This window comes from Mollisia scopiformis (assembly GCF_001500285.1).
Source record: "Mollisia scopiformis unplaced genomic scaffold LY89scaffold_9, whole genome shotgun sequence".
Lineage (NCBI taxonomy): Eukaryota > Fungi > Ascomycota > Leotiomycetes > Helotiales > Mollisiaceae > Mollisia > Mollisia scopiformis.
Window position 1 is genome coordinate 263,739 of NW_017263589.1, and position 24,251 is coordinate 287,989.

Consider the following 24,251-nt stretch of genomic DNA (forward strand, 5'->3'; position numbering starts at 1 on the left):
AGCGGCCAACACCCGCAAACTATGAGAGTGCGCCTATTCGGGCGCAGAATTGCCGCGCAAGCGGCGGGATGATGTTTCTCCTGAGGTGTGTTGTGGTTCGGTGAGTGTGTTGATGGAGCGAAAAGAGTGGGCGAGAGTCGCTGACTTATAGCCCATGGCACGCCAAAGAGTTCGTGGCTGATTAAGCTTGTTGTTCGGAGGCCTCCAATAATAATGCTTGAATCTTGTGAGCCGTTTGAGATATTGGGTGTGGGACAAATTGCGCCTTGTTCGGAGGTCACCAATAAGAGATGCTGGAAACGATGCAAAGACGACGTCAAGCGAGAGCTGAGAACGCCCGACGACGATGTAAGGTCTTGGAATTCAGGGCATTCAAACCAGATTCGACGTCCTAGGGAAGTGATTGGTGGCCGCTGACACGGCTTGCATGACTTCATGCCGTTCCAAAAGTTCTCTTTCCATTCATGGCCTTGACAAGAGAAGATGAATAATATTAGCTATCGTGAGAAATCGGAAGGGATCCATAGTCTTAGCAAATCTGGAGGCTTTTTCTCAACGGGTATCACTCTAGCCTGCCCATAGAGTAAACTTTTCCCGGAGGTGTACTTTGTCACAGAGCAATTTCAGTCTCTGGTGCTATGCAGTATTTCTCACTAGAGTAAGATAGCGAAAAGAAATTATCTCACGCAAGCAACGTCAATTACACGCTCTCCCGACTTTTCAAAACGTTTGTATTTCTCTCCAATAAGCAACATACAACAGAATTCCAAGACAAAACAACTAGAGGAAGCTTCTTCGGCACCAAACCTCTAGCAAAATATCAAAGATCCTGAGGCCTACGGACAGATCTCATCCCCATTATCATCCTCAATGCAAATCGGGAATGGGCTGCCCTCGCACTGATCTGGATATTCGGCGCAGCAAGTGTCCCAGTTCGCCGTGCTCAGGACACACCACGCCCAGTCTATATCCTGGCGTTTGTTGATCTCGCGCCCTGATTGCGGGGCGGGAGCGGCGATGACCGCGGTGGCCATGGCGAGAGCGAGGGCGAGGAAGTAACGCATGGTGACTTGGTTGAGTGAGCTGGAAGGGCTTGTTAGCGAGATAAACAGCGGAATCTAGAACGGGCAGGCATGCAATGTAGATAAACTCGTGGAAATGAAGAAGATACTTGGTTTGTGATTGACAAATGCTTGTGGAGGTACTGGTGCTTTGGTGAATAGAGAATGAGATGTTTTGTGTTCAGCAGATGAGGACATAGGACACCTTTATAGGTAGCTGAAGGAAGTCAACAGCTCTATGCTAGTAATAACTCATCGCACAATGTCTTTGACAAGACTAGGGAAGGATTGCAATTGTCGAGTACAGTAGTGATACTTTTCGCACAATGGCTTCTACAAGCTTAAGGAGGGATTGCAGCGTATTGCGTGCTAGTAATAGTTCGTCGCACAATGTCTTCGACAAGAGTATGGAAGGATTGCAATTTTAGAGTATATTGGTAATAGCTTTTCGCACAATTTCTTTTACAAGATTAGCGAAGGATTGCAATCGTGGGGTATGTGCATGCAAATAATAGCTGGCTTACTTGCTTACTCCGCAAAAAGTTATTTTGAGGAATAGTTGATGTTCCCAGTCGTTGCCACTTCTCGTATTCAAACGAAGTTGGAGCTAAAAGTGTCAGATGCGGCTGAACGCGAGACATGAAACTAGTAGGAGCGAAAGCTTGTATAGGCTCTCATAAAATTTCAACAATCTCGTGTTTCCCCCAGTCTTACTCAGCTAATGGTTTCAGTCCAGGAAGGTATTTTGCGACCGCCGAACAGGTGAATGCCAGAACCAGCTCTATAGCAATGATGCCGAAACATGATCAAGAGTCTACACATGCTTCAAGAAAGTTTTTACCCTATGGCAAAGGAACTGCTTGAGATGGGAATCAGAACTCTAACCCGAACGTAACGACAAACACGACAGAAGCAAGAAATACCGACATGTCTCCTTCCGCTTATAGAACAGGATTATCCCGAATCTGGTTCGACCGTGATGAAGATCCAAGTTCCATACCAGCTGATCTTTTCAAGGAAAATCACTAGACTGGAAGGGACAGTTGTGAGTGAGGCCGGACAGTTACGAGCTGGTTTTGCTTCTCGCAAGAACAGATCATAACTCTCAGCGAAGCAAGAGAGAAATAGGGAACAAACAGACCCATACCCAATGGTCGCTTTAGTGGTAATAAAACAATCAATCCGCATGTCAAGCCCAAGTCGACTCCCAACTAGGGACGCAATGCAAACGGAACTCTATTTGTTGTACACTCCCACCCCAAACTCTACTTTATTTCCCCTTCTTAACCCAATCCTCCACCCCACCCCTCGCAGCACCAACCTTCTCATCCACAACATTAACCACCTGCTGCGTATGAATCCTCGCCATCCTCCACGCCCTCTCCACCCCCTCCCTCGCCCTAACATGCCCATCCGCCACCGCCGGAAACCTCTGCTCATATTTCCAAATCAAATCAGAAACATTCCGCATCGTGACCGGCAACACGACCCACCCGGCCCCAATCCCAACCGCAACCGGCACCGTCGCCCGCAGGAATATATTCCGGTTGCGGGATACAATGCTACCTGTCATGGCCGCGACGAGCACGTACAGGGAGCCTGGCATCAGTTTTTCGCCCGATTGAGGGGATGGTGCTAAAGAGGCGATTGTGCTCGTGAAGCTTTCTTCCAGGTGGAGAGCGGAGTCCATGAATTGGTTTACTTTTTCCTCGGCGGCTGCGACGTGAGCCTGTAAGAAGAGTCTTGTCTTGCCGATCTGGACGGCGAGACGGTCGGTGGGTGTTGGTGATGTTGATTTTGTGGGTGTGCGGGTTGGTTCGGAGGATGGGAGGGTTGGGGTAGGAGGGGTTGGCGTGCTCTCAAAGTCATCGTAGATGGGTTTTCTTGACTGTGGGAAGGTCAATGGGAGTTTATGGGTGTACATAGGGTGGTGGGGACGTACGTCGGGAGCTTCTGCTTGGAGAGAGGTCTTGGGGAAAAGAGCTATACCTGCGATGAGGGCACCAGTAGCTACGGGCGCAGCGCGCTGGAGGATATCAGCAGATATTCAATGGAGGATTAGACTACACATACCTGCCGCAGGAACATTCTCGCAGCCATAGCTCAATTGGCGATACGCAGGACGTTCAATTGCGGATTGAAGATGTTGAATTTAAGCCGAACAAGCTTGCTTGAAGAATGTCGCGTGTATTTATGCAAGCTTGCATAAGCGGCTCTGCATAAATTTTCTCGACGACCAAGGATTTCCTCTTGATTCAGACCGACAAGCAACGTTAGAACAGGTATTCATGGATAGAAGGAATGTTTAAGAAATCGATTTCTCGACCATGGGTATGCTCACGATGCCTTCAACGCCAACTTCCGCGGCAGATTCGAGGTAATCATGCGCAAGCCGCGCCGAAAGTACCAGACAATCTAGGCTTCACAGCTTCTTTCCGACAACGACATGTTGATACGGCGCCTCCTGGAGTGCAACATGACGATCGAAAACTACGGCAGATCTTCGACTCTCCAGGATTCTGGAAAGAATACTCCCAATCCTCGAAATCAGGACGAAATGCCGGACTTTTCCAAAATCGATACCTTACTGAATCGAAAGGCTTCGAGGAATTCGCGAATACCACTCTAGAAAGGGCAAAGAGGATAGTGGAGAGGGTGCTCGAGGCTTCGAGTCCAGAACAATACAGATATGTGGTCAGAGATCTGGATAGGCTGAGTGATTTGCTATGTCGAGTTATAGATCTCTCAGATTTCGTACGAGCTACGCATCCAGATCCTCGAATCCAGCAAGCGGCAACGCAGGCATATGGGATTATGTTTGAGTACATGAACGTCTTGAACACCACAACTGGCTTGGCTAAGCAGCTGGACATTGCGATAGAGCAATGCTCCGAGTCAGGGGTATGGGACGAGGAAGAGAAAATGGTGGCGCACATACTAAAGAAGGATTTCGCGAAGTCAGCTATTGATCTACCTCGAGGCGACCGGGAACGATTTGTGTCTCTGTCACAGGAGATAAGTGAGGTTGGAACAGAGTTCGTGGATTACATGTCTCCAGAGAAGGAATACTTGAGCTTTCCAAGCAGTAGGATGAAAGGCATGGATCCAATGCTTGTTCGGCAGTTGACACAATGGGGCAAAGTGGCTTTACCTACCATTGGAGGGCCCGCAAGCGCTGCCTTGAGGTCTGTCGAAGATGCATCAGTCAGAGAGGACATCTTCATGGCTAGTCGGACAGCTTCCAAAGCCACATTATCTAGGCTACAGAGCCTCTTACAGAAGAGAGCCCAGCTAGCCAGGTTATCGAGGTTCGATAGCTATGCACATATGAATTTGGAGGACAAAATGGCTAAGTCGCCCGAATCTGTGAACGGATTCCTTCGAGAATTGTCAAAAGACAATAGTTCGTTCGTCAAGTCCGAATTGGAGCATCTGCTGAAAGCTAAGGCAATGCATATGCACACGTCCGATCCGAGTCTTCAGCCTTGGGACAAAGAGTATTATATGTCACGCATACTTGCATCTGCTCAGTCAAGGACTCGAAATGCCGATTTTCTGTCATCGTATTTCTCTTTGGGAAGAGTGATGCAAGGTCTATCTCGACTATTTTCTCGCCTCTATGGCATCAGATTCGTACCTCATGAAACTCTCCCAGGTGAGACCTGGAACCCTGATGTTCGTCGTCTTGATGTGGTCTCCGAAATAGAGGGACATGTTGCAGTCCTATACTGCGACCTCTTTTCTCGACCAGGGAAGTCGCCCAATCCTGCACACTTCACTCTGCGCTGTTCACGCCTCATTCGAAACGAGGAGATTGAAGAGGCAGCTACAACACCCAACTCACTTTTCACCTCTGCAGAAGAAGCTGCCAACGATGGCATGGCTATCTCTCCATCTACATCTAGCGGTGTCATGCAACTCCCGACCATCGCTCTGATTTGCGACTTTGCCACCACTCCAGGCTCACTCAAACCATCTCTCCTCAGCTTCAGCGAAGTGGTCACTCTCTTCCACGAGATGGGACATGCTATCCACTCTATTTTGGGACGGACGAATTTCCAAAACGTCTCTGGTACTCGCTGTGCTACCGATTTTGCAGAATTGCCTTCTGTACTTATGGAGCACTTTGCTGCTGATCCTTCAGTTCTGGCTTTGTTTGCGACGCATTATGAGACGGACCAGCCATTGCCGTACAAGATGGTAGCGGAAAAGTTGGTACTGGATAAGAAGTTCGAGGGGGCCGATGCGGAGAATCAGATTATTCTCTCGATGCTGGATCAAGCTTATCACTCCTCTCTTCCTTTGGACACAGACTTCGATACTACACAAGTTTACCATGAACTACAACGGAACCATGGTATCTTGCCATCTGACCCACCAGGAACGAGTTGGCAGGGCTTCTTTGGACATTTGTTTGGTTATGGAGGAACATACTATAGCTACCTCTTTGATCGGGTTCTAGCGAAGCAAGTGTGGCAAGAAGTATTCCGATCCGGGAACCAGGGCGGATCCGTCACACGAGAAAACGGAGAGCTTTTCAAAGGAGAAGTGTTACAATTTGGCGGCTCACGTGATCCGTGGACATGTCTCTCCCGGGTGTTGAAAGATGAGAGGCTGGAACATGGTGGAGAGAAAGCCATGGGATTGGTAGGAAGTTGGGGCATTGAAGGCCGACGAGAAGCCAGTTCGGGAAAGCTGTAGGAATTAGATGTACAGCTACCTTGATAGATCATAGACTACATGATCAATCACATGTATTGTATAACAAATCAGATCGATCTCGGCCCCTCTAGCGATCTTGTCAGGTCTTGGATGTGATGGTCGAGAATCTTCGATGTAATAATGCATTTTTGATTCCGAACAATGTCCGAAGATGCCTTCCATCCCACTCCTAGTAATATCGCTGTCCATACTTCTAATTGCTCCTTCACTCCATCAATTGCACCATCGGGAGTGAAGTGGGGGAGAAAGATGACAATTTCTTGGACGGCCAGACGTTGGAGAGGGATCGAGATTGTTGGGCTGACTAATAATGTCCGCACTCTGCCAATCCAATTGCGCGTCGGCAATTACCTTTGGCTGTTGCTCTCTCTTGCTGCGCTGCTCGGACCTGAGCGCGTTGCGTGGTGGGGCAATCGCCTGCTTCCACACCCTGGTACATGTAAAACGAGCGGGGTAGCTGGTTCTGGTGTGACCTCCCACTTCTTAATTGTCTCGCTCGCCACAGGTATTTTGTTCTTCTTCCTCCTCCACCTCCACCTTTGTTCGACTTCGTCTTCTTTTCTCCTTCACATCTCCAGTGCAGGCACTGCAACAACAAGCAACAACAAGAAGAACATACACGAATCAACTTCACTCAATCAATCAATCAACCAACACCGCAACCATGGGAGACGCAGGAGAATGTCCCGTCCGCTTCTCCAACGTCGGCGGAGGTGGCACCCGCAACAGAGACTGGTGGCCCAACGCCCTGAAGCTGAACATCCTCCGTCAACACACCAGCGTCACGAACCCTCTAAACAAGGACTTCGATTATGCGGCCGCCTTCAAGACCCTCGACTATGAGGGCCTGAAGAAGGATCTCCATGCCCTGATGACCGATTCCCAGGAGTGGTGGCCTGCGGACTTCGGCCATTATGGTGGTCTGTTTATTCGTATGGCGTGGCATAGTGCGGGAACTTATCGTGTGTTTGATGGTCGTGGTGGTGGTGGAGGTGAGTTCGATTCTCTTGGTTATTGATTGTGATTTCCGCTGTGGTGGGGTCCGTTGCGGACTTATCCCCGATGCATGCTTGTGGCACATGAGGTTGCTTTTCGTTATTCATAGAATTTTATGCTAACTGGAGCTTCAGAGGGTCAACAACGATTCGCTCCTCTCAACAGCTGGCCCGATAATGTCAGTCTCGACAAGGCCCGCCGCCTACTTTGGCCCGTTAAGCGAAAGTACGGCAACAAGATCTCCTGGGCTGATCTGCTCCTCCTCACTGGCAATGTAGCAATTGAGTCTATGGGCTTGCCAACCTTCGGCTTTGCTGGTGGTCGTCCTGATACTTGGGAGGCTGATGAGTCCGTGTACTGGGGAGGTGAGACAACATGGCTTGGCAATGACGTCCGTTACTCGGATGGTAACCCAGGACCCGAGGGACACGGTGTCGTAGATGGTGATGAAAGCAAGAAGGGTCACAGCGACATCCATTCTCGTGATTTGGAGAAGCCATTGGGAGCTGTTCACATGGGTCTGATTTACGTTAACCCCGAAGGACCCGATGGAATTCCCGATCCCGTGGCTTCGGCTAGAGATATCCGAACCACATTCGGCCGCATGGCGATGAATGATGAGGAAACCGTCGCATTGATTGCTGGTGGCCACTCTTTCGGTAAGACACACGGTGCCGGTCCATCAGAGAATGTTGGAAAGGAACCAGCAGCTGCCGATATCGCTGAGCAAGGATTTGGTTGGAAGAACGCCTACAAGTCTGGAAAAGGTCCCGATACCATTACCAGTGGTCTCGAAGTCATCTGGACCAAGACTCCTACAAAGTGGAGCAACAACTACCTCGAGTACCTCTTCAAGTATGACTGGGAGTTGACCAAGAGTCCCGCTGGTGCCAACCAATGGGTTGCTAAGAATGCAGAGGCTTTCATTCCCGATGCCTATGATTCCAACAAGAAGCACTTGCCAACCATGTTGACATCTGATCTTGCTCTTCGCTTCGATCCCGAATATGAGAAGATCTCCCGTCGCTTCGCTGAGAACCCACAACAGCTTGCGGACGCTTTCACACGTGCTTGGTTCAAGCTTTTGCACCGTGATATGGGTCCACGAGCCCGCTGGCTCGGTCCAGAAATCCCATCTGAGGAGTTAATCTGGGAAGATCCCATTCCAGCACCTAGCCACCCTGTCATTGACGAGAAGGATATTGCTGCTCTCAAGAAGGAGATCTTGGCTACCGGCATCGACGGCACCAAGCTCCTCTCTACCGCCTGGGCTTCTGCTTCTACTTTCCGCGGAAGTGACAAGCGAGGTGGTGCTAACGGAGCACGTATTCGTCTTGCACCCCAAAAGGACTGGAAGATCAACAACCCAGCCCAATTGAAGGAAGTCCTCGGTGCCCTCGAGAAGGTCCAAAGCAACTTCTCCTCTGGTAACAAGAAGGTTTCACTTGCAGACCTCATTGTCCTCGCCGGTGTCGCCGCTCTTGAAAAGGCCTCGGGAGTATCCGTCCCCTTCACACCCGGCCGCTCAGACGCCACCCAAGAACAAACAGACGTAGAATCCTTCTCCCACCTCGAGCCGCAAGTCGACGGATTCCGCAACTACGGAAAGGGCACCAACCGCGCCAAGACAGAGCAATTCCTCATTGATCGCGCCCACCTCCTCACCCTCACCGCTCCCGAGCTCACCGTTCTGATCGGCGGTCTCCGCACCTTGAACTTGAATTACGATTCCTCCAACATCGGAGTCTTCACCAAGACACCGGGTAAGCTGACAAACGACTTCTTCGTCAACCTGCTCGACATGTCTACGGAGTGGAAGGCTACCGGACCAGAGACATTCGAGGGCGTGTCCCGCAAGACGGGCGAGAAGAAGTGGGTCGGCTCGCGCAACGATCTGGTATTCGGATCGCATGCTGAGTTGAGGGCTATTTCGGAGGTTTATGGTAGCTCGGATGCGCACGAGAAGTTCGTTAGGGACTTTGTCGCGGCGTGGGATAAGGTTATGAATCTGGATCGGTTTGATGTTAAGGGTGCGGGTGCGCAGGGACGAGCTAGGCTTTAGGTGGATGCATATGAGGGAGGGAAGGGAAGAAAGATTGTGATTAGGTAGCTATGGTAGATGTGAAGAAGTCATTGCGAGAATTTGAATTCGATCACTACTCATCAAATGCTAGTGGAAGATATGCGTTCTTGTTTGTGAGGTGGTGTAGATACATGCTACTGAAAGAACATAACATCCTTGAGTATAATACGATCGATTGAACTCACTAGACATCCCTATATCCCATAAACAATCTTCTTTCGCTTCACGCTGTTGTTATATCTCCCTCTTCCCTCCCCCCTCCTCCGGCCCACACCAACCAAAGTCGCCCCTTACCAAGCGGCTCGGCAGCCTCCGATACCCGCTCACACCGTCCTATTACAAGTACGGAACGGGTAGCTCAATGGGTAGCTAGCTCCACGGCCCGAAATATCTACACGTATCGTTACTTCTCCTTACCTAGCCACCGAGCTACCTAACCAGTCTCCATGGTGTACCCTTGAGGGGCTTGCCTTGAGACGGTATACTTGGAATCTGGATTTCCTTCTGGCAGTGGCAGGGCTAGAGGTAGATATATCGATGAGATGAAAGGAGATGATATACTACCCGACGTTCGATATTTATATCCTGTTGATACGTACACCACAACATATGTACATCTCAAGAAAAACAGACAATTTTCTACCCTCCACCTTTCTCAGTGACGGGTCACCGTAAAACTACCTCCGCACAGGGCCGGATTGTGTTTTGACCTCACTTTTTATATTTGCAAATGCCGATTGCGAGTTTTGATTGCTTGGTATCGAGCTGGGAGTATAGAAATAGTTGATAATTAGGTATCTAGGTAAAAGTTTCCTCGAACAACGGCCAATGGACCAAAATCCAGATAAGGTGGTTGATCTTCTTAACAACGCCGAAGCTTGAGTTCATCGTATTTCGCTAACATGGCTAGTTCGGACAACGCTGTGGAGGTATCTGATTTCTGATATCTCAAGATCTTTGGTCTCGGCTTTTTGGCAATTGCGGAGTGTTTTGTGCGCGAGGTGGACGAAGAAGAGGAAGAGGAAATGGGTGATGGGTGATGGGGTAGATGGATGGGATGGCTGTTGGAAGAGAAAGGAGGGAGAGAGGAGGAGAGAGAAGAGGAAGAGGAAGAGGGTTTGGTTAAGTGAGGTTGTGCACAAGAGCCTCATCGAGCCCCTTGGCATTTGACAAGGCTGAAGGGATGCCATGGGACGAGTTAAATAGTGATTATGAATATAGAGCAACTTGCAATACGCCGAAAGATTCACTTTACAGAGGAATATTACAGCATTTGTTTGAGGTCGAAAGAAGGAAGAGGTAGTATCATTGAGCTGCGTGTCAGTGGAGAGTTTGCGATTTTGAATAGGAGAACAGAGTCACGTGACCCTCCTACCCCTCCAAAATTGAAGCCAAATTTCTGTGACTCAACTTCCTCCTCCTTTCCACAACCACAACAACCACAACAAAACATGCCTTCGAAATTGAAGCCAAATTGAAGCCAAATTTCTGTGACTCAACTTTCTTCCCCTTCCCACAACCACAACAAATCATGGCTTCGAAATTGAGTCCCGAGGACTCGATCGCCCTGATCAAAGCCAACCTCGCCGAAGTCCTCAATCCTGAGATCATTGACAATGTCATCCTCAAAGAGAAACGCCCTCTCAAGGTATATTGGGGATCTGCCACTACCGGGCGGCCTCACTGCGGTTACTTCGTGCCAATGATGAAGGTTGCAGAGCTGCTCGCGGCGGGTTGTCACGTCAAGATTCTGCTTGCGGACATTCACGGCTACCTGGACAACATGAAAGCCCCCATTGACCTCGTCGAGTTCCGTGCGAAATACTACGAACGGGTTATAAAGGCGCTGCTGAAGGCTGTTGGTGTGGATATAGCGCGGCTGGAATTCGTGCTGGGCAGCTCTTACCAATTGAACAAGGATTATACCATGGATCGGTTCAAGTTGGAGGGAATCACAAGAGTTGAGGTCGCCAAGAAGGCGGGAGCTGAGGTTGTGAAGCAATCGGCGGATCCAACACTCGGAGGCTTAATCTACCCTTTGATGCAAGCCCTGGATGAGCAATACCTCGATGTCGACGCACAGTTTGGAGGAGTAGATCAGAGGAAAATCTTCGCATTCGCAATGGAGAATCTCCCAAAGATTGGCTACAGTGTTCGGGCACATTTGATGAACTCAATGGTCCCAGGATTGGGAGAGGCTGCAAAGATGAGCGCCAGTGATCCAGACTCGAAGATTGATCTTCTGGACGACCCAGCAGCTGTGGAGAAGAAGCTGAAGAAGGCGAAGTGTCCACCAAAAGAGGTTGAGGGTAACGGAGTCATCGCATTCGTCGAGCATGTTATATTCAGAGCCATTGCGTTGAAAGTTGACCACGAACCCATCTTCAAGGTCGAACGAAGAGACGAGGAACCTCTTCTCTACACTTCCATCCAGAAGCTCAAGGAAGACTACGCAGCAGACATTGTAAGTTCCCAGAGACTGCTCGCGTGACTCATCCACTAACAACCCACAGCTAACACCCCAACTCCTCAAATCCGCCCTCACACACCATCTGAACGAACTCCTCAAACCCATTGTAGCCGAGTACGAAGCATCACCCGACTGGCAAGCCATCTCATTACAAGCCTACCCACCAGAAAAGGCAGCTGTCAAGGTCAAGAAAGTCAAGGACAAGGGAGATCCAGCGAAGCGAGCTGCGGCTGCTGCTGCACGGAAAAATGTTGTTGCACAACCTGATGGACATGTGGAGGGAGAGGATGCGGAAAAAGTTACTGTTGGGCCAAGTACCGAAGAGACATTGCAAAAGTTAAAGGTGTCTGAACCAGAGTCATAGAATAGAGGCAAAATACCCATGAATCTGCTTTTCGCTTGTTGTGTATCTTCTCATTCTTATTTACCGTTTTGTACTGCCCATTTTTGAACATCTTTCTGTTGGCGGGTACAAGATTTGGTTGTCTTCTCAAGATGAAAATATCTCCTTCTCGAAGCAAGTGCATCCATAATCTATCCAAAAGACAGCACGCAGGCTCTGAATCTAAAAATTACACGAATTCGAGCACTTCACATCTCACTCTACCTACCTAGTCTCGGATTTTCCCAACTCGAAATAGTAATACAAACTGGTGAACCGGGCTCTCTTTTAATAGCCGTAACCAATTCACACTTAGCTCGTGCCTCTTAAAAGTTCACTCTAGGATTTCGAATTCCAGACCTTCAGTGGCCTATATGCATATTCACCGCCCCGCGCCACCCGGCTCTGCACTTCTTTGGGAAACAAGGCCGCGTTCACCGTCGATCGGCCGACCGGCGGCCAATTTTTCCGCCTATATATACTCCCATTCCCTCTTCCTTTTTCAACATCCTGAAGAAGGAGATGACACATTCCGAATCGAGTTGATGACGACAGAGCGCCTTGACCTTAATGTGAAGATGGCTAAGAGCACCTATCAGGAGGACAAGTCGGGTTATTTTGGGTTGTGTTTTGCCACTGTACAACATCATCAACGCCAGAGTAGTATGGTTGTCAATACATCTTTTACTGTCAACTTTTTATTCATCTACCATCACCTAATAGTTCCACGCCACCTGCATTAATCTTCATGCCTATGGAATCTCGCCCCAGGCGGCCCTGGACATTTTACACGCAGACAACGCCCGGTCACTAGTTAGGGAGATTCTTACGCTATAATGCATTCCGCGTTCTTGCTCGCACGCGGCAAAGGGTTCGTATATATACCCCGCGAGACTGCGATTGTGAATAGTGAATAATCTCCAAAACCCGATTCCTCCACTTCACATCACAGATATTGGCTTGCCATGGCATTCACTCCACCTCCGAATCTTCACCTACAGGAATCGAAATAGAGTCTGTCATGTGTCCAGGACGATAAATACCCACGGCCTCCCACCCCTCAACCTCGCACACAAGAACAACAGATGGCTCGACATCCCAGAGCAGAGCTGGGGAAGGGAAGGTGAGCCCGGTGATGCATCTTGATTCGATGGGGGAGTGCCGTCGAATCATTTGTTATTTCTTTAGATATTGTTTGAAGGAGGTTAGTCATGTACAGGAGCAGGTTCTTGTTGTCAATATGGGGTTTATTGTCAACCTTTTTGTCTCTGCCTCATGAAATCTTTGTTGCTTTTCAATGTCCGTGTTTTCATATAAACATCCAAAAGGAGGACTTCACAAATCCACACAGTGCTTGAAATGTCCTGGATATGACGGACAGAGACACAGAGACAAGTTAATATATTGTCAACTCCAGACTCATTGTCAACTTTCCCACGATATCACTGCTAAAAATCCGTTTACCAACAGCAAGTAATAGAACCAAAATCTCTTTACATACGAATCTCTACAAGGATTCTCTCAAGAGAGCCCCCGGCCTTCTCCCTTGGCTCCAGAACCTACATCCTTGTTGTGCTTCATGGTGGTGTGACGGACGACGGGGACGAGGGCGACGAGATATTCATACCTGGTGGTTGAATAAAATTTTCGAGACGTGACTCACTCCGATGTAGTGGATGAATTGTTCTCCCGTTTGAGGCCGCTAGGGTTTAGTGAATATAGTGTACGACTCTGATCGTATGTTATCTTGCCTGGGATTTGGAGGCATGCTGTACCGACTTGATTCAGAGAGTGCATATACAAAAATTGTCCAAGGATTTAAAGTCTGTTGGCAATTGAGTGTTCCAAAAGGGCATAAGTTTTCTCTGCTTTAGACTAAAGTAGAATAACTGAGTCGCACGAAAGTAAGGCATGATCAGGGGGATTTCAATGTAGGTCCTTGCTTTGTCTTTCAACATCTAAAACTCGCCGTCAAACCCAGCTACCCCACTATTTCAACAATGAGCTGATTTGATGCAGCTTTATGATCGGAAAAAGCACCTGTGGTTGAGAGTATACGTCTTGCTGTCAAGCTTTTTATCTTCAACTCATTCTTTTGGATGTTAGCTTATGGTTACCCGTTGTCAAAGACTCTTTCTAAACAATGACTTACCTAACATTTCCTTAAGGAATGGAACTCCCAGACTCAGAAATAGCTTCAGTACTTCAAGATACTCACAGCAATATTCGGAACATGTGAGGCAACATATGAATTTCGTGGCAATCTGACAGTTGTAAGTTTTCAGATGACTGTTCATCAGACTTTTGATTTTCTTCTCGGCCAGAGAGGCGTGCTTTCTGGGACTAAGGCACGCTCACACGAGATAGCTTGGGGCTTCTTCCCAACTCCACCTCGGATTCCGTTGTGAGCTGTCGCGGTCAGGAATTGCCATAATATCGAAAGGCTATCGAACTTACATGCGGTGTTCGAGCAGATGCGAGAGTGTTGCATGTCGGCTCCACAAAAAGGTCGCTCTCTCTCTCTCGCTCCCTTGCTTCATGGTCGTCGACTCGTGGAAACTTCATGCTCCATGACCCCGCTTGGCTCGAGCACAAATCATACTCAATTCAGTCTCATATTCTCCCAGTCCTTGTTCATCTGTCAAACAAGGTCGAATGTCTGTATATCCACCCCACGTTCCTTCAATGATTTTGGTGTAAGCCTCGGATCAAAATGCCCATTATCCTCCTGAGTAGTCTCATTGAAGAACAATTGCCGCCAGTCTTTCTTCCTATGCTCTCTGATTTTCCAGCCGGGCGGCAAAGGGATGTTACCCATTCTCGGGTCTGCTATCTGAAAGGCTCCAGTCTCAGTGTTCAGAAACCCATCACGGTAACAAGTATCCTCTTCATGCCACGCCAAAATAGCCTCAAAAGGAGTTGGTAAAGGGCCTACGAACGCTTCACCATGCATGAGCCCGCCACAATAAGCTTCTCCTATAAATCTGAAGCCGCGATCAGGAGCCGGTCGGAGAATCGTAGGGGTCGGAGATCCAAGTAGGACCGTGACAAGATCGCCAACACGAGTTGCTCTAGGCGCAAGGCCCACATAACCATTCTTAGTTTTGAACATCGATCGACCTTTGCAGAAATTCAGGAGCTCGCCCCACAGCTCAAGAGATCTTTCTTCCCACGCTTCCGGTGGCTCGTTGAGAACTAAAGCAAGCTCTCTCTCGACGTGTCTTATACTCCGTAAATTGGCTATCCCGGGAATGAAACGCTCCGGGAAGTTGTTGGCGCAGAGGATCTTGGCCAGAGAGCGTACGCCGATGTGGGAGGTTTCCAAGTTCTCCAAGCCAAGGCGCGAAAGTACCCTGAGTAACTCGCGGTAGATTCTCATATCGCTGGCTCCACTGCCAAGCTCAAACTTTTCCACCCAAAGTAATGAGTCCACCATCTTTCCTTGCACTTTCATGATATCCTCTTCTTCAAAATCAACTACGCACTCGCTCCATCCTGCAGCTGAGAATTCAGGTAACAGCTGAGTGATCTTTGGTACTGACCAGTCCGGAATCCAAGACGGAGTCTGCTCCTCGAATTCATCCATCTCGTAGCTTGAGAGAAGTCTTAGATCAAAATTACCCGTCACAATCTTCTTCACAACGTCCTTATACACTTCCTGAGTAGTCTTCGAATAATCCGCCTCGATCCCACATTCTCGGCTATCCTCATCCAGTAGCGATATCAAGGCAAACACTCGATCTCTCGGGTCCGAACATTTAGACATGTTGGTGAGCTCAAGTAGTTCTTCTAGTGGTATGTAGCCACCATAGCGACAAATCCTCCATGTCATGTCTATCCGGTTTTTCAACTCTCCGAATACATCTTCCGGGCAATCGAGCAGATGCTTCTTCTGATCTAAAAAGAATATTGCTGTTCGGAAGTGCGACCATTCAGCAACTTGATGGCCGCACAACAAAATAGAGTCCTGGGACGCCAGTCGTATCTCCTGGTATATCCAAAGACGTTCAAACCAATCATGGCTAATGAATTCCAACATAGCCAAACAAGCAGCTCTGGAGAATGGCGGTGGAACTTTTGCATCGGCCCACGATCCGTCAGCTGAAAGGGGTTGCATCTCCCATTTCGCCCAATGAGCAACGACATGCGCTGCAATAGTCCTGAAACATCCAATAGCCGTAGCGGTAGTTTCCGACGACGGGCCTAGCCAAGCTATAACTCTTGCTGCACTCGAATAGATATCAGCCATCCGCTTAACCTGCTTACTCCTCTCTTCAGGATCTCTTTGATTGACACAAATAGCATCGATCCACAACACTCTCGGTTTATCCTTATATCGGAGATAAGGCAAGGCTATCCCCAGATTCTCGGTCACGGAAAGCGTCTCGAAGCCCTTCTCGCCGACGAAAATGGTGGATGTATGTTCATGAGCGCCCCATGCATAAGAGAGAGCTTCGAACTGTGGTACTCGACCCGACGTGAACGGCGCAATGCTCAAACTGATTCGAACCGGGTCTTTGAACCGTCGAGCTGGGTGTAGCGTCACGAGCCTGATCTCGTGCGCAACCTCGTCTAAGGGCGCGTATTTATGTGGTTCTCGTTTGCGGAGAAACCTCTGCGCGAGACCACATGTGAACCCCATGGTCAAAGCAAGATAATTGAGAATAGAAAGGACATGTAGTTGATGAGGGAGAGATGGCGAGGATGAGGTAGGAGTGTTATCTATTCTTGGGGACGGGCTCCGGCAGCAGCGGCCAATTATATAAGCTTACATCTGCAGCCTCATTTCGCCCCCAACCCCCCTCAGCCCTCGCTTAATTTCTCATTAGTGCAGGGGCATGGCATGGTTACATTTCTTTTTGAACGTCAACGAACTTTTATTTCTTTCATTGTGAGTGTATCTATTCTAGATCTGACATCATAATTCCCATGTGCCATGGACTGACTAGATATCCCCTTCGTGCAATACACATTAACGCCATAGCCAAGGTGCTCCCGGCGGACCCATTGGTGCAAATCCGGGATGGAACAGATAATGGTACGGAACTTGTCCCGGAGGACTGATCAAGAGAGGGGCTCCCCGAATTTTTTGAGCTCGGATTTGTCCTCCTACAAGGCCGAAGTGGATGGGTGGCAGGACGTGGTCTACGGCAGGCGCAAGGGTAGGCGAAGTGGTTCCATGGTCGCATCTCTGTTAATATTTGTTGCTTATGTTGTGATGTTTTGCGACGAATTTAGAAAGTTTCTAAGGTTAAGCTTCTGGGAAGGAGTACGAGTTGAGTCGATGAATTCAAGTCTGGTTGCGCTGAGTCGTGAGATTGAGTGAAACTTTAACAACGACAATATTGTAAGAGGGAAAGGATCCGAGGAAGAAGTTCTTTTATATACATCCTGGCGATAGTCACAATAACTCGAATTTTATCATGCATGTAACAGACATCATTATCTTGAAGATCAAAGAGGAAGACGATATGTTTCTCTTGTTGTTCGAACTCCGATGCTTTGAATGAGCGCGGGCTACGAAATGGATAGTAATGATTCTAAAGGAGTAGTTGACGATTCTCGTCGAATGTTCGAACACGAAGTCAAGCACTGGAGTCGGCTAGTAAACACAAATTTCACACCCCTTTTTAAGCGAGTCGCTATCGTTGAAAACGATTCAGAGCCACTCAAGCAAGCTGCTTCAGTTCGTTCGTTTTGACAGATCTATGTGTGCATTTCACCTCTATCTAGGTAATTTTGATAACCGACTTCTTGAGATTCTTTGCCTTATCTTCTAAATCATTGCGTCTAATAGCTACATTCACAGAGAACATCCAGTTGCAGCGACGCTAGTCGACACGAGAAAAAAGTCCATTCAGCACTGCACGTATTCTACGAAAGACCGACACACACCCATGCCAACATCGTCTCCTCCTTCAGTCAACATGTGGAGTACAGTACCCTCAGCAACGCTCCATGTACTGTACTCCATTCCTTTACTCTAGCCAGCACCTACCAAGGCGTCACACTCCCATCATACATCACAAATTCCCCACTAGTCTCCTCCCTCGTCGCCTTATCAATCTGCCCCACCAACCCCTTAACCCCCTCCTCAACATCCGTCAACGCACTCTCCAGCCCCACCGGCTTCGCACTCCCAACCCCCATCTCCGTATTCAACCACCCGGGATGCGCCGGAAAGATAGTCACATCCTGAACCTCACTATGCAACTTCCTCGCCAAATAATTCAACGCCGCCTTCGATGCGCCATACTGCGCGCAATTGAACGGGAGTTTGACGTGTGCATTGGTCACTGAGCCGACGGACGAGGACACGAAGACGAATTTCGGGTTGCTGGATTTTTGGAGGAGGGGGTAGGTGGCTTGGAAGAGGAGGAGGGGGGCGATGGTGTTTACTTGGAAGGTCTTGGTGAGTTGCTCGACGGGGAGGGAGATCGTTGGGCCGAACCAGTCACATAGGCCGGCGTTGGCGATGACGAGGTCTAGGCGGGTGATTTTGTGGTCTTGGGTTAGGGTTTTGATGGCTAGGGGAGCATCGGTGTCGATGTTGCTGTCGATTTTGACAAGGACGAGCTTCGTGCCGGAGGCAGTCGAGAGGGAGGGGAGAGATTGTGAGGTAGAGTGCTGAGGATCTCTAACGGCGGCAATGACGGTGTGGTTTGGACGTGCGAGGTACGTTTCGAGAAGAACTTTGCCAATTCCTCATGATAAAGTTAGCAAAATAGTCGTTCGATAACTGGATTAAGTTGCTTGCCTCTGTTTGCACCGGTAATAAGAACAGTGGTAGCTTGAGCCATGTTGAACAAATGTTGCTTCTCAAATTTCCAAGTATATTTGATTTTGTATATGTAGGTTTTCTGATCTTCAGAATTCAAGTTCTCCTGTGAGGGTATGAAGCAATTCTTATACTCGACACCGACTCATATACCCTGATCTAGAATTCGGAGGTGATGCAAAATCCAAAAAATCAAATTCTCCTTAAGACAGAGATATTGTGTCAAGCTTTGCCACGATGTTGTTGGCAATGTTGGTTCGTCCTAGCTGAACGTGCCGTCCCTGATGTACGTACATTGATACATCATTTTTAGTAATCAGGGACCATCAAGCTCAACTCAATTACACCAAACATATGCATTGCAATTCGGGACTTACCAAGTAATTAGACTCTGTTGGTAGCCCCACTACGCGGTTTTAATGCAAATGGCGGAGGCATGGCGGGGCATGGCGGGGCATGGCGGGCATTTCACGGACACCGGCCGCAAAACACCGCAACAGCAGCTCAAAGTCCTCATCTCGATCAGTAAACAAGATTTGAAATGCAGCCTTTTCTTTTTTTTCCAGCCACTTCAAAGCTATAGATGATTGAGAATAATCCAGCAAAAGACGCCAGGTTGTGATAGGATCACGAAATAAAGCATATACGACATACGATATGAACAGAATTCGGTATGAACGAAATACGAACTTTGATCGGCACTTAAGCACTCGCTCAGATACTGGAAAACACTCACTAGACTCAGGACAATAATTGAAGAGGCATTACAGGCTTTGAATGAATGGGGATGTACTGCGTTCAAGTTTGCGCTCGAGGTTGCCCTGCACTTCAAATTGGAACGATGGCAATTGAATCTGTCACAAGATCATGCCCACGGTCATCGCACCATAGCAATTGTAAAGCACCTTGATTATGCCATCTAATCTTCGTCCATCCTGTCATGACTTCGACTATTGCCATTGCGACCACGGCCACGGTTAGGACTTCGCCTACCATCCATGCTTGCATCATCTCTTAGGGTATCATCATAGCCATCTCGATCCTCGATCTTCACATCCACCATATCAGCGTCAACCCCATCCTGTTCCAGCTTCACTCCGTTCATCCCATCGACTACTTCGCCACCCTCAGGAATATTCACCCAGATTTTAACCGTGCCATCTAAACCACCGCTCACTACTGTAGCATCTGATCCGGGTGAGGTGTCGACCCAGCAGACCACTCCTTCGTGAGCCTTCTCTGCTCGCTGTACCACGTCTTTTGTCCGCACATCCCAGAACACGATATCGCCATCTTCACTACCAGAGACTATAAAGCCATCCGACCCACTAACACCGAATGCCCCACCCAGAGAGTATTTCTTATTGACGTGACCTTGATATGTCTTTTTGACGGTGCCCGAAACATAATCCCAAAGACGGACGCAGGAATCTAGTGTGAAAGCAAGGATATATCGTCCATTGGGAGAGAATCGAACTGTTGTCACGGGTGCATTGTCTTCGTGCACAAGGGTACGAAGGCATTGACCTGTCGCTGTGTCCCACACTCGACTGCAGCAAAAGTCAGTCATATATACTCAACGCTGGGTAATGGAACATACGTTAGTCCATCGGTAGAACAGCTGCAAACCAGTGTGCCATCTCGAATGAAGTCTACCCCGCCGACAGGATCCGAATGCGCGGGCAAGCTTCGCATCAACCGCCTAGCTCGCAGATCCCACAGGAAGACAGCTTCATCATAGCTTCCACTGACTAGCATATTGCCCTTCGGCGAGAATGCAAGTGAATAGACGTAATTGTGGTGTCCAGCTAGGGTTGCAGGGTATGCCTTTCCAGTCGTTCTATGCCACAATCTAATCGTCTTGTCGTCCGATCCAGAAGCAATTGTGTTCGAGTCGGGACTCCATGCTATCGTTGATACACCAGCCAGATGTCCTTCCAACGTGCGCATGTGCTTCCCAGTTGCTGCATCCCAGATCTTGATTGTCCCATCTGCCGAACAGCTCGCAATCCAGCGTCCATCGGGCGAGAACCGTACTTGAGCAACACCTTTGCGGTGGCCCTTCAGTATGAACTTCAGCTGGTAATTGAGCTTCAAGGGTCTGTATGTAGGAGGTGAAGGAGGGCGTGGTGAGGAATGGGACGAGTCGCGAGTGGATGAACTTGATGATCGGTCTCTGTTTCGGTCTCGATTTCGTTCATGATATGTGTGATCTAACTCATCGACACTGCCATCGGATGAGTGAGCTCTGCGACGAGGACCTGAGTCCCGGCGGGTGCTCAGTCTCGAACGGTAGGGCTGGTGATCTGCAAGCTCGTCAGGGGAGCTGTCGCGTGGAGTTGAGGCTTCGCTGTCATCGTATCTGCTCCGTTTCGTAGAGCGACGGTGGCCCGAAGGCTGAGGTGTATCTGCTGGAGAGTCGAAGTCTGACATTGTGGCAATTTGGCTGGAGGAGATCTTCAAAGAGATGCAGATATATTTCTTGTAGACGCGTCGCGCGCGTGTAAAATAAGCTTTGGAACTAACAAGCCAAGCTGGCTAGCTCCCGAAATAGAGATGAAAGGAACGTCATTTACGAGGGGCTGCGACGTTTTTCGGACGTCTCAAACATCTTGATCTTCATAATATTCCGCATCCATCCAGTGATACAGCTCATTTCCTCATCGAGACTGATATTGCGACAATGGACTCATATACCCTCCAATTATAGAAAATTCGACTTCTCCTTTTTCTTCTAGAATCCTGCCTATTCCGCTACATAATCTTTCCACATTCCCATGGACACTGCAATTACACCAGCAACGATGGACCCTCCACTTCTTACTGAGATTAATGTCATTTCACTTAATTGTTGGGGACTGAAATATATCTCCAAGTTTCGTCAAGAACGCATGCTAGAAATTGGGAAACGCATCGCTGCCGCAGATCCAGCTCCACAAATCGTCGGCTTGCAAGAATGCTGGACGCAACATGACTATAAGGCAATTCGTGCGGAAACGAAACATATACTGCCGTATGGGAAGTTCTATTACAGCGGTATTTTCGGCGGTGGACTAGCAATATTGTCGAAATGGCCCATCGAAGAGAGTAACATGTTCCGGTACCCTTTGAATGGCCGGCCAACTGCTTTCTTCCGAGGCGACTGGTATGTTGGAAAAGGAGTCGCATCTGCGAGAATCAGGTACGGATCTGGTGAGAAGGATGTGATCGAGGTCTTCACTACGCATGTAAGTAGTCCGCAATTAACAGCGTACTTGAACTGACAATATTAGCTCCACGCACCTTATGAACGAGAACCCCACGATTCATACATCTGCCATCGAACGGCACAAGCATGGGAAATAGCAAAGCTGATGAGAGGGGCTGCTGAGAGAGGTCACCTCGTCCTTGGATTGGGAGACTTCAACATGATCCCACAATCCCTCGCACATCGTCTGATCAGCACTCACTCTCCAGTGAAGGATGTCTGGCTACTACTTCACCCGGATTCCTCGGTTGGGGCAGCGGTAGATCCAGTAGAGAAGGCACGCCGACGACCTATACCTACAGCCGACATCAATATCCACGAGAACGGAGCTACTTGCGACAGCGTCCTCAACACTTGGAGATGGAACAAAGGGCAGCAAAAACGCCTGGGACCGAATAAGCCTGCGATTGATGTTCCAATGGATAGGATAGATCCACGGGCAAAGCGTCTAGACTACATATTTGCTAGCACGGGCTTCGACGCATCTCGTCCCGATCGAGGAGGCTGGATCATCCAGGACGTCAAAGTAGGCATGCTGATGCGACACCCTGAGCTACAATGCTCACTCAGCGACCACTTCTCCGTCGAAGCAAAACTCGTGCACTCCCGTGCCCTCCAAACGGATACTGACAAGGACGAGGATATTGCGGTAGCAGATGGTGTCTACTTACAATCACCAGCTACAAGCGAGTTCCGTCGCTCATATCATTCTCAATTCCGCAGAGCTTCGAATACACATCTTCCAGTCCAGACATACGATGAGATCCTCGCTATGGTTCACAAATATAATGGTCGCGAACGAAAGCAGAGACGTTGGCGACTCGCCCACTTTGTTGGGCAAGTAGTAATCAGTATTGGATGCTTGATAGCCGTGTGGTGGAGTCCAAGGAACTTTGTAGCATTCTTGTTGATGCTATTAAGTACTTTGGGACTAGGTGCAGGTGTCATCGATGGATTGATTGGGGGTTTGTTTGTGGGGAGTGAGATCAGGGCCCTGAAGGAGTTCGAGTGGGAGATTAGCAATGCGAGGATGGCAGCTGGTGGGGAACCATTTGCCATGAGTGAAGAAGGTATCAAGGATTGGTAGGCAACGGGGTCACGACATATTAATACTTGCAAATATGGGAGGTTCTGTTGAGGAGCTCGTGCTTGTTAATTATGATGATTTCTTGCTTCACATAATACTACTAGCTAGCTGGTCCAATTCAACCACATATTGATGACCCGAACAAGTGTCCATCATGCCAGAATATGCTAGCGATGCTTACCAGGAAGAGTCGGCAGATTTGCTGTGCATTACTTCGTCAGTCTGGACCTCAACGAAACCCAAGCGGGCAAAAGATTCTGAAGAAGGAAAGCATGAGAGGATGTACGAACCCGGTAACCTGCTGGTAAGCAGACTTGGCACCGCTAGTGAGCTCCTCGTTCTGCTGTTGGCTCAAGTTATGACCAGTCTTCTGCTCGAGGAAGTTGAGTCCTAGATAGGGTATCAATGTTGGCCTACTGACGTAGATGAGGAGAAGCAGATGGGAAGACATACCTTGTGAGATGTAGCCACCGCCACCGCTGCTACCCTGCTGTTGTCCACCCTGTTGACCTCCTTGTTGGCCGCTCTGACCTTGGCCCTGTTGTTGCTGTCCTCCCTATGATACGTTCATCAGCGATTATCTTAGACCAAGGAAAATGTGCGAGGGCCGCAACAACATCGAAAAACGAACCTGCTGGCCTCCACTCTGTCCTCCATAACCTCCAGAGGATTGATCGCTGGATCCATCATCCTGGTTACCAGAGCTACCATAGCTGTTTTGGTTGCCCGAGTTTCCGCCTCCATAACTGTCAGAGTTACCAGAGCTGCCGTAGCTATCTTGGTTTCCGCCCCCAGAACTGTTGGAGCTTCCATAGCTGTCCTGGTCCTGGTTGTTGTTCGAGCCTCCGTAGCTATCGGAGTTGCCTGAGCTGCCGTAGCTGTCTTGGCCGCCTTGGTTACCAGACTGTTGGTCATCGTAGCTATCGCTCGAGTTGGAGTCCGTATCCACTCATAATTGCTGATGGAAGGACGAAGATTGAGGGGTTGAAAAGACGTGTACTTGAAAGGAAGAGAAAAAGTTGGAGATCAGTGGGATTGTTGATGAGGACGAAGAGCAGAGCTAGAGATTTGAGGAAGGAGTGTGGTTCTTATTATGGAAGGAACACCTCGGGTGAAGGAGGGGTCATTCCTGCCCCTCCATAATTTAAGATCCAAGCCTCAACCTTAGAGCTGCAAATATAGCTGTCAATGGCGCACATCGAACCCTCCATCATCAGCTATCAAGCTTCAACCTGGGAGATGGTGGTGTTGTCACTCCCGCAATCAGTGGTTGTCGGTGAAACATATGCAGAATTGTGCAATTGACTGAAACACCAAAAGCAATTCCGAGCTCTTCCTTTCAGCTGGTGTGAAAATTGTCTCACCGACTGGCAGTGTTATTGGGTCTTTCTTTTGAGGCTGTTTGTTTTTGACAAGCGGGCACAC

General features: G+C 48.8%; 11 protein-coding genes across 11 annotated transcripts; 4 read left to right on the top strand and 7 right to left on the bottom strand.

Annotated features, from left to right (window-relative positions):
• Positions 1-727: 727 nt before the first annotated feature.
• Positions 728-1,490, bottom strand: LY89DRAFT_683501 (uncharacterized protein). The gene is made up of 2 exons (XM_018214715.1): positions 1,138-1,490; positions 728-1,083 (listed from the first exon to the last, which is right to left on the bottom strand). Exons 1-2 carry the CDS (start codon positions 1,257-1,259, stop codon positions 837-839), a joined length of 369 nt encoding a protein of 122 aa, XP_018072908.1. The 5' UTR covers positions 1,260-1,490; the 3' UTR covers positions 728-836.
• A 526-nt stretch (positions 1,491-2,016) lies between these two features.
• Positions 2,017-3,286, bottom strand: LY89DRAFT_499034 (mitochondrial protein-like protein). Its single transcript, XM_018207949.1, has 3 exons — positions 3,135-3,286; positions 3,004-3,087; positions 2,017-2,949 (listed from the first exon to the last, which is right to left on the bottom strand). The coding sequence occupies exons 1-3, from the start codon at positions 3,159-3,161 to the stop codon at positions 2,332-2,334; spliced, it is 729 nt and encodes a 242-aa protein (XP_018072909.1). The 5' UTR covers positions 3,162-3,286; the 3' UTR covers positions 2,017-2,331.
• Positions 3,175-5,830, top strand: LY89DRAFT_499062 (mitochondrial intermediate peptidase-like protein). The gene has a single exon (XM_018207950.1). It carries the CDS (start codon positions 3,363-3,365, stop codon positions 5,760-5,762), a length of 2,400 nt encoding a protein of 799 aa, XP_018072910.1. The 5' UTR covers positions 3,175-3,362; the 3' UTR covers positions 5,763-5,830.
• A 617-nt stretch (positions 5,831-6,447) lies between these two features.
• Positions 6,448-8,841, top strand: LY89DRAFT_582380 (bifunctional catalase/peroxidase; the record flags this gene model as incomplete). The annotated part of the gene is made up of 2 exons (XM_018209164.1): positions 6,448-6,769; positions 6,908-8,841. 2 exons carry the CDS (start codon positions 6,448-6,450, stop codon positions 8,839-8,841), a joined length of 2,256 nt encoding a protein of 751 aa, XP_018072911.1.
• Positions 8,842-9,240: 399 nt separating this feature from the next.
• On the bottom strand, positions 9,241-10,108 carry LY89DRAFT_683504 (uncharacterized protein). Its single transcript, XM_018214716.1, has 2 exons — positions 9,773-10,108; positions 9,241-9,664 (listed from the first exon to the last, which is right to left on the bottom strand). The coding sequence occupies exons 1-2, from the start codon at positions 10,011-10,013 to the stop codon at positions 9,540-9,542; spliced, it is 366 nt and encodes a 121-aa protein (XP_018072912.1). The 5' UTR covers positions 10,014-10,108; the 3' UTR covers positions 9,241-9,539.
• A 181-nt stretch (positions 10,109-10,289) lies between these two features.
• LY89DRAFT_613518 (tyrosine tRNA ligase) lies at positions 10,290-11,851 on the top strand. Its single transcript, XM_018210665.1, has 2 exons — positions 10,290-11,326; positions 11,376-11,851. Exons 1-2 carry the CDS (start codon positions 10,394-10,396, stop codon positions 11,694-11,696), a joined length of 1,254 nt encoding a protein of 417 aa, XP_018072913.1. The 5' UTR covers positions 10,290-10,393; the 3' UTR covers positions 11,697-11,851.
• Positions 11,852-14,355: 2,504 nt separating this feature from the next.
• On the bottom strand, positions 14,356-16,356 carry LY89DRAFT_732116 (uncharacterized protein; the record flags this gene model as incomplete). Its single annotated transcript, XM_018219649.1, has 1 exon — positions 14,356-16,356. The coding sequence occupies one exon, from the start codon at positions 16,354-16,356 to the stop codon at positions 14,356-14,358; it is 2,001 nt and encodes a 666-aa protein (XP_018072914.1).
• Positions 16,357-17,480: 1,124 nt separating this feature from the next.
• Positions 17,481-18,861, bottom strand: LY89DRAFT_642918 (NAD(P)-binding protein). Its single transcript, XM_018211774.1, has 2 exons — positions 18,472-18,861; positions 17,481-18,418 (listed from the first exon to the last, which is right to left on the bottom strand). Exons 1-2 carry the CDS (start codon positions 18,512-18,514, stop codon positions 17,709-17,711), a joined length of 753 nt encoding a protein of 250 aa, XP_018072915.1. The 5' UTR covers positions 18,515-18,861; the 3' UTR covers positions 17,481-17,708.
• Positions 18,862-19,411: 550 nt separating this feature from the next.
• On the bottom strand, positions 19,412-20,925 carry LY89DRAFT_582257 (WD40 repeat-like protein; the record flags this gene model as incomplete). The annotated part of the gene is made up of 2 exons (XM_018209154.1): positions 19,412-20,042; positions 20,093-20,925. The coding sequence occupies 2 exons, from the start codon at positions 20,923-20,925 to the stop codon at positions 19,412-19,414; spliced, it is 1,464 nt and encodes a 487-aa protein (XP_018072916.1).
• Positions 20,926-21,296: 371 nt separating this feature from the next.
• On the top strand, positions 21,297-22,826 carry LY89DRAFT_667644 (DNase I-like protein; the record flags this gene model as incomplete). The annotated part of the gene is made up of 2 exons (XM_018212989.1): positions 21,297-21,719; positions 21,765-22,826. 2 exons carry the CDS (start codon positions 21,297-21,299, stop codon positions 22,824-22,826), a joined length of 1,485 nt encoding a protein of 494 aa, XP_018072917.1.
• A 229-nt stretch (positions 22,827-23,055) lies between these two features.
• LY89DRAFT_717156 (uncharacterized protein) lies at positions 23,056-24,204 on the bottom strand (the record flags this gene model as incomplete). The annotated part of the gene is made up of 4 exons (XM_018218326.1): positions 23,933-24,204; positions 23,458-23,730; positions 23,280-23,382; positions 23,056-23,216 (listed from the first exon to the last, which is right to left on the bottom strand). The coding sequence occupies exons 1-4, from the start codon at positions 24,038-24,040 to the stop codon at positions 23,056-23,058; spliced, it is 645 nt and encodes a 214-aa protein (XP_018072918.1). The 5' UTR covers positions 24,041-24,204.
• Between the last annotated feature and the right edge of the window lie 47 nt (positions 24,205-24,251).

What these genes read in the sequence shown, in the direction of transcription:
- LY89DRAFT_683501 (XM_018214715.1), bottom strand. Translation starts at nt 1,259, where the DNA reads ATGTCCTCATCTGCTGAACACAAAACATCTCATTCTCTATTCACCAAA. An exon ending in TCCACGAGTTTATCTACATT is followed by an intron (nt 1,084 to 1,137) that starts GCATGCCTGCCC and finishes AAGCCCTTCCAG; the next exon opens with CTCACTCAACCAAGTCACCA.
- LY89DRAFT_499034 (XM_018207949.1), bottom strand. Translation starts at nt 3,161, where the DNA reads ATGGCTGCGAGAATGTTCCTGCGGCAG. An exon ending in CGAGAATGTTCCTGCGGCAG is followed by an intron (nt 3,088 to 3,134) that starts GTATGTGTAGTC and finishes GATATCCTCCAG; the next exon opens with CGCGCTGCGCCCGTAGCTAC. An exon ending in TCCAAGCAGAAGCTCCCGAC is followed by an intron (nt 2,950 to 3,003) that starts GTACGTCCCCAC and finishes ACCTTCCCACAG; the next exon opens with TCAAGAAAACCCATCTACGA.
- LY89DRAFT_499062 (XM_018207950.1), top strand. Translation starts at nt 3,363, where the DNA reads ATGTTTAAGAAATCGATTTCTCGACCATGGGTATGCTCACGATGCCTT.
- LY89DRAFT_683504 (XM_018214716.1), bottom strand. Translation starts at nt 10,013, where the DNA reads ATGAGGCTCTTGTGCACAACCTCACTTAACCAAACCCTCTTCCTCTTC. An exon ending in CCTCCACAGCGTTGTCCGAA is followed by an intron (nt 9,665 to 9,772) that starts CTAGCCATGTTA and finishes GGAAACTTTTAC; the next exon opens with CTAGATACCTAATTATCAAC.
- LY89DRAFT_613518 (XM_018210665.1), top strand. Translation starts at nt 10,394, where the DNA reads ATGGCTTCGAAATTGAGTCCCGAGGACTCGATCGCCCTGATCAAAGCC. An exon ending in AAGACTACGCAGCAGACATT is followed by an intron (nt 11,327 to 11,375) that starts GTAAGTTCCCAG and finishes AACAACCCACAG; the next exon opens with CTAACACCCCAACTCCTCAA.
- LY89DRAFT_642918 (XM_018211774.1), bottom strand. Translation starts at nt 18,514, where the DNA reads ATGGCTCAAGCTACCACTGTTCTTATTACCGGTGCAAACAGAG. An exon ending in TATTACCGGTGCAAACAGAG is followed by an intron (nt 18,419 to 18,471) that starts GCAAGCAACTTA and finishes CTTTATCATGAG; the next exon opens with GAATTGGCAAAGTTCTTCTC.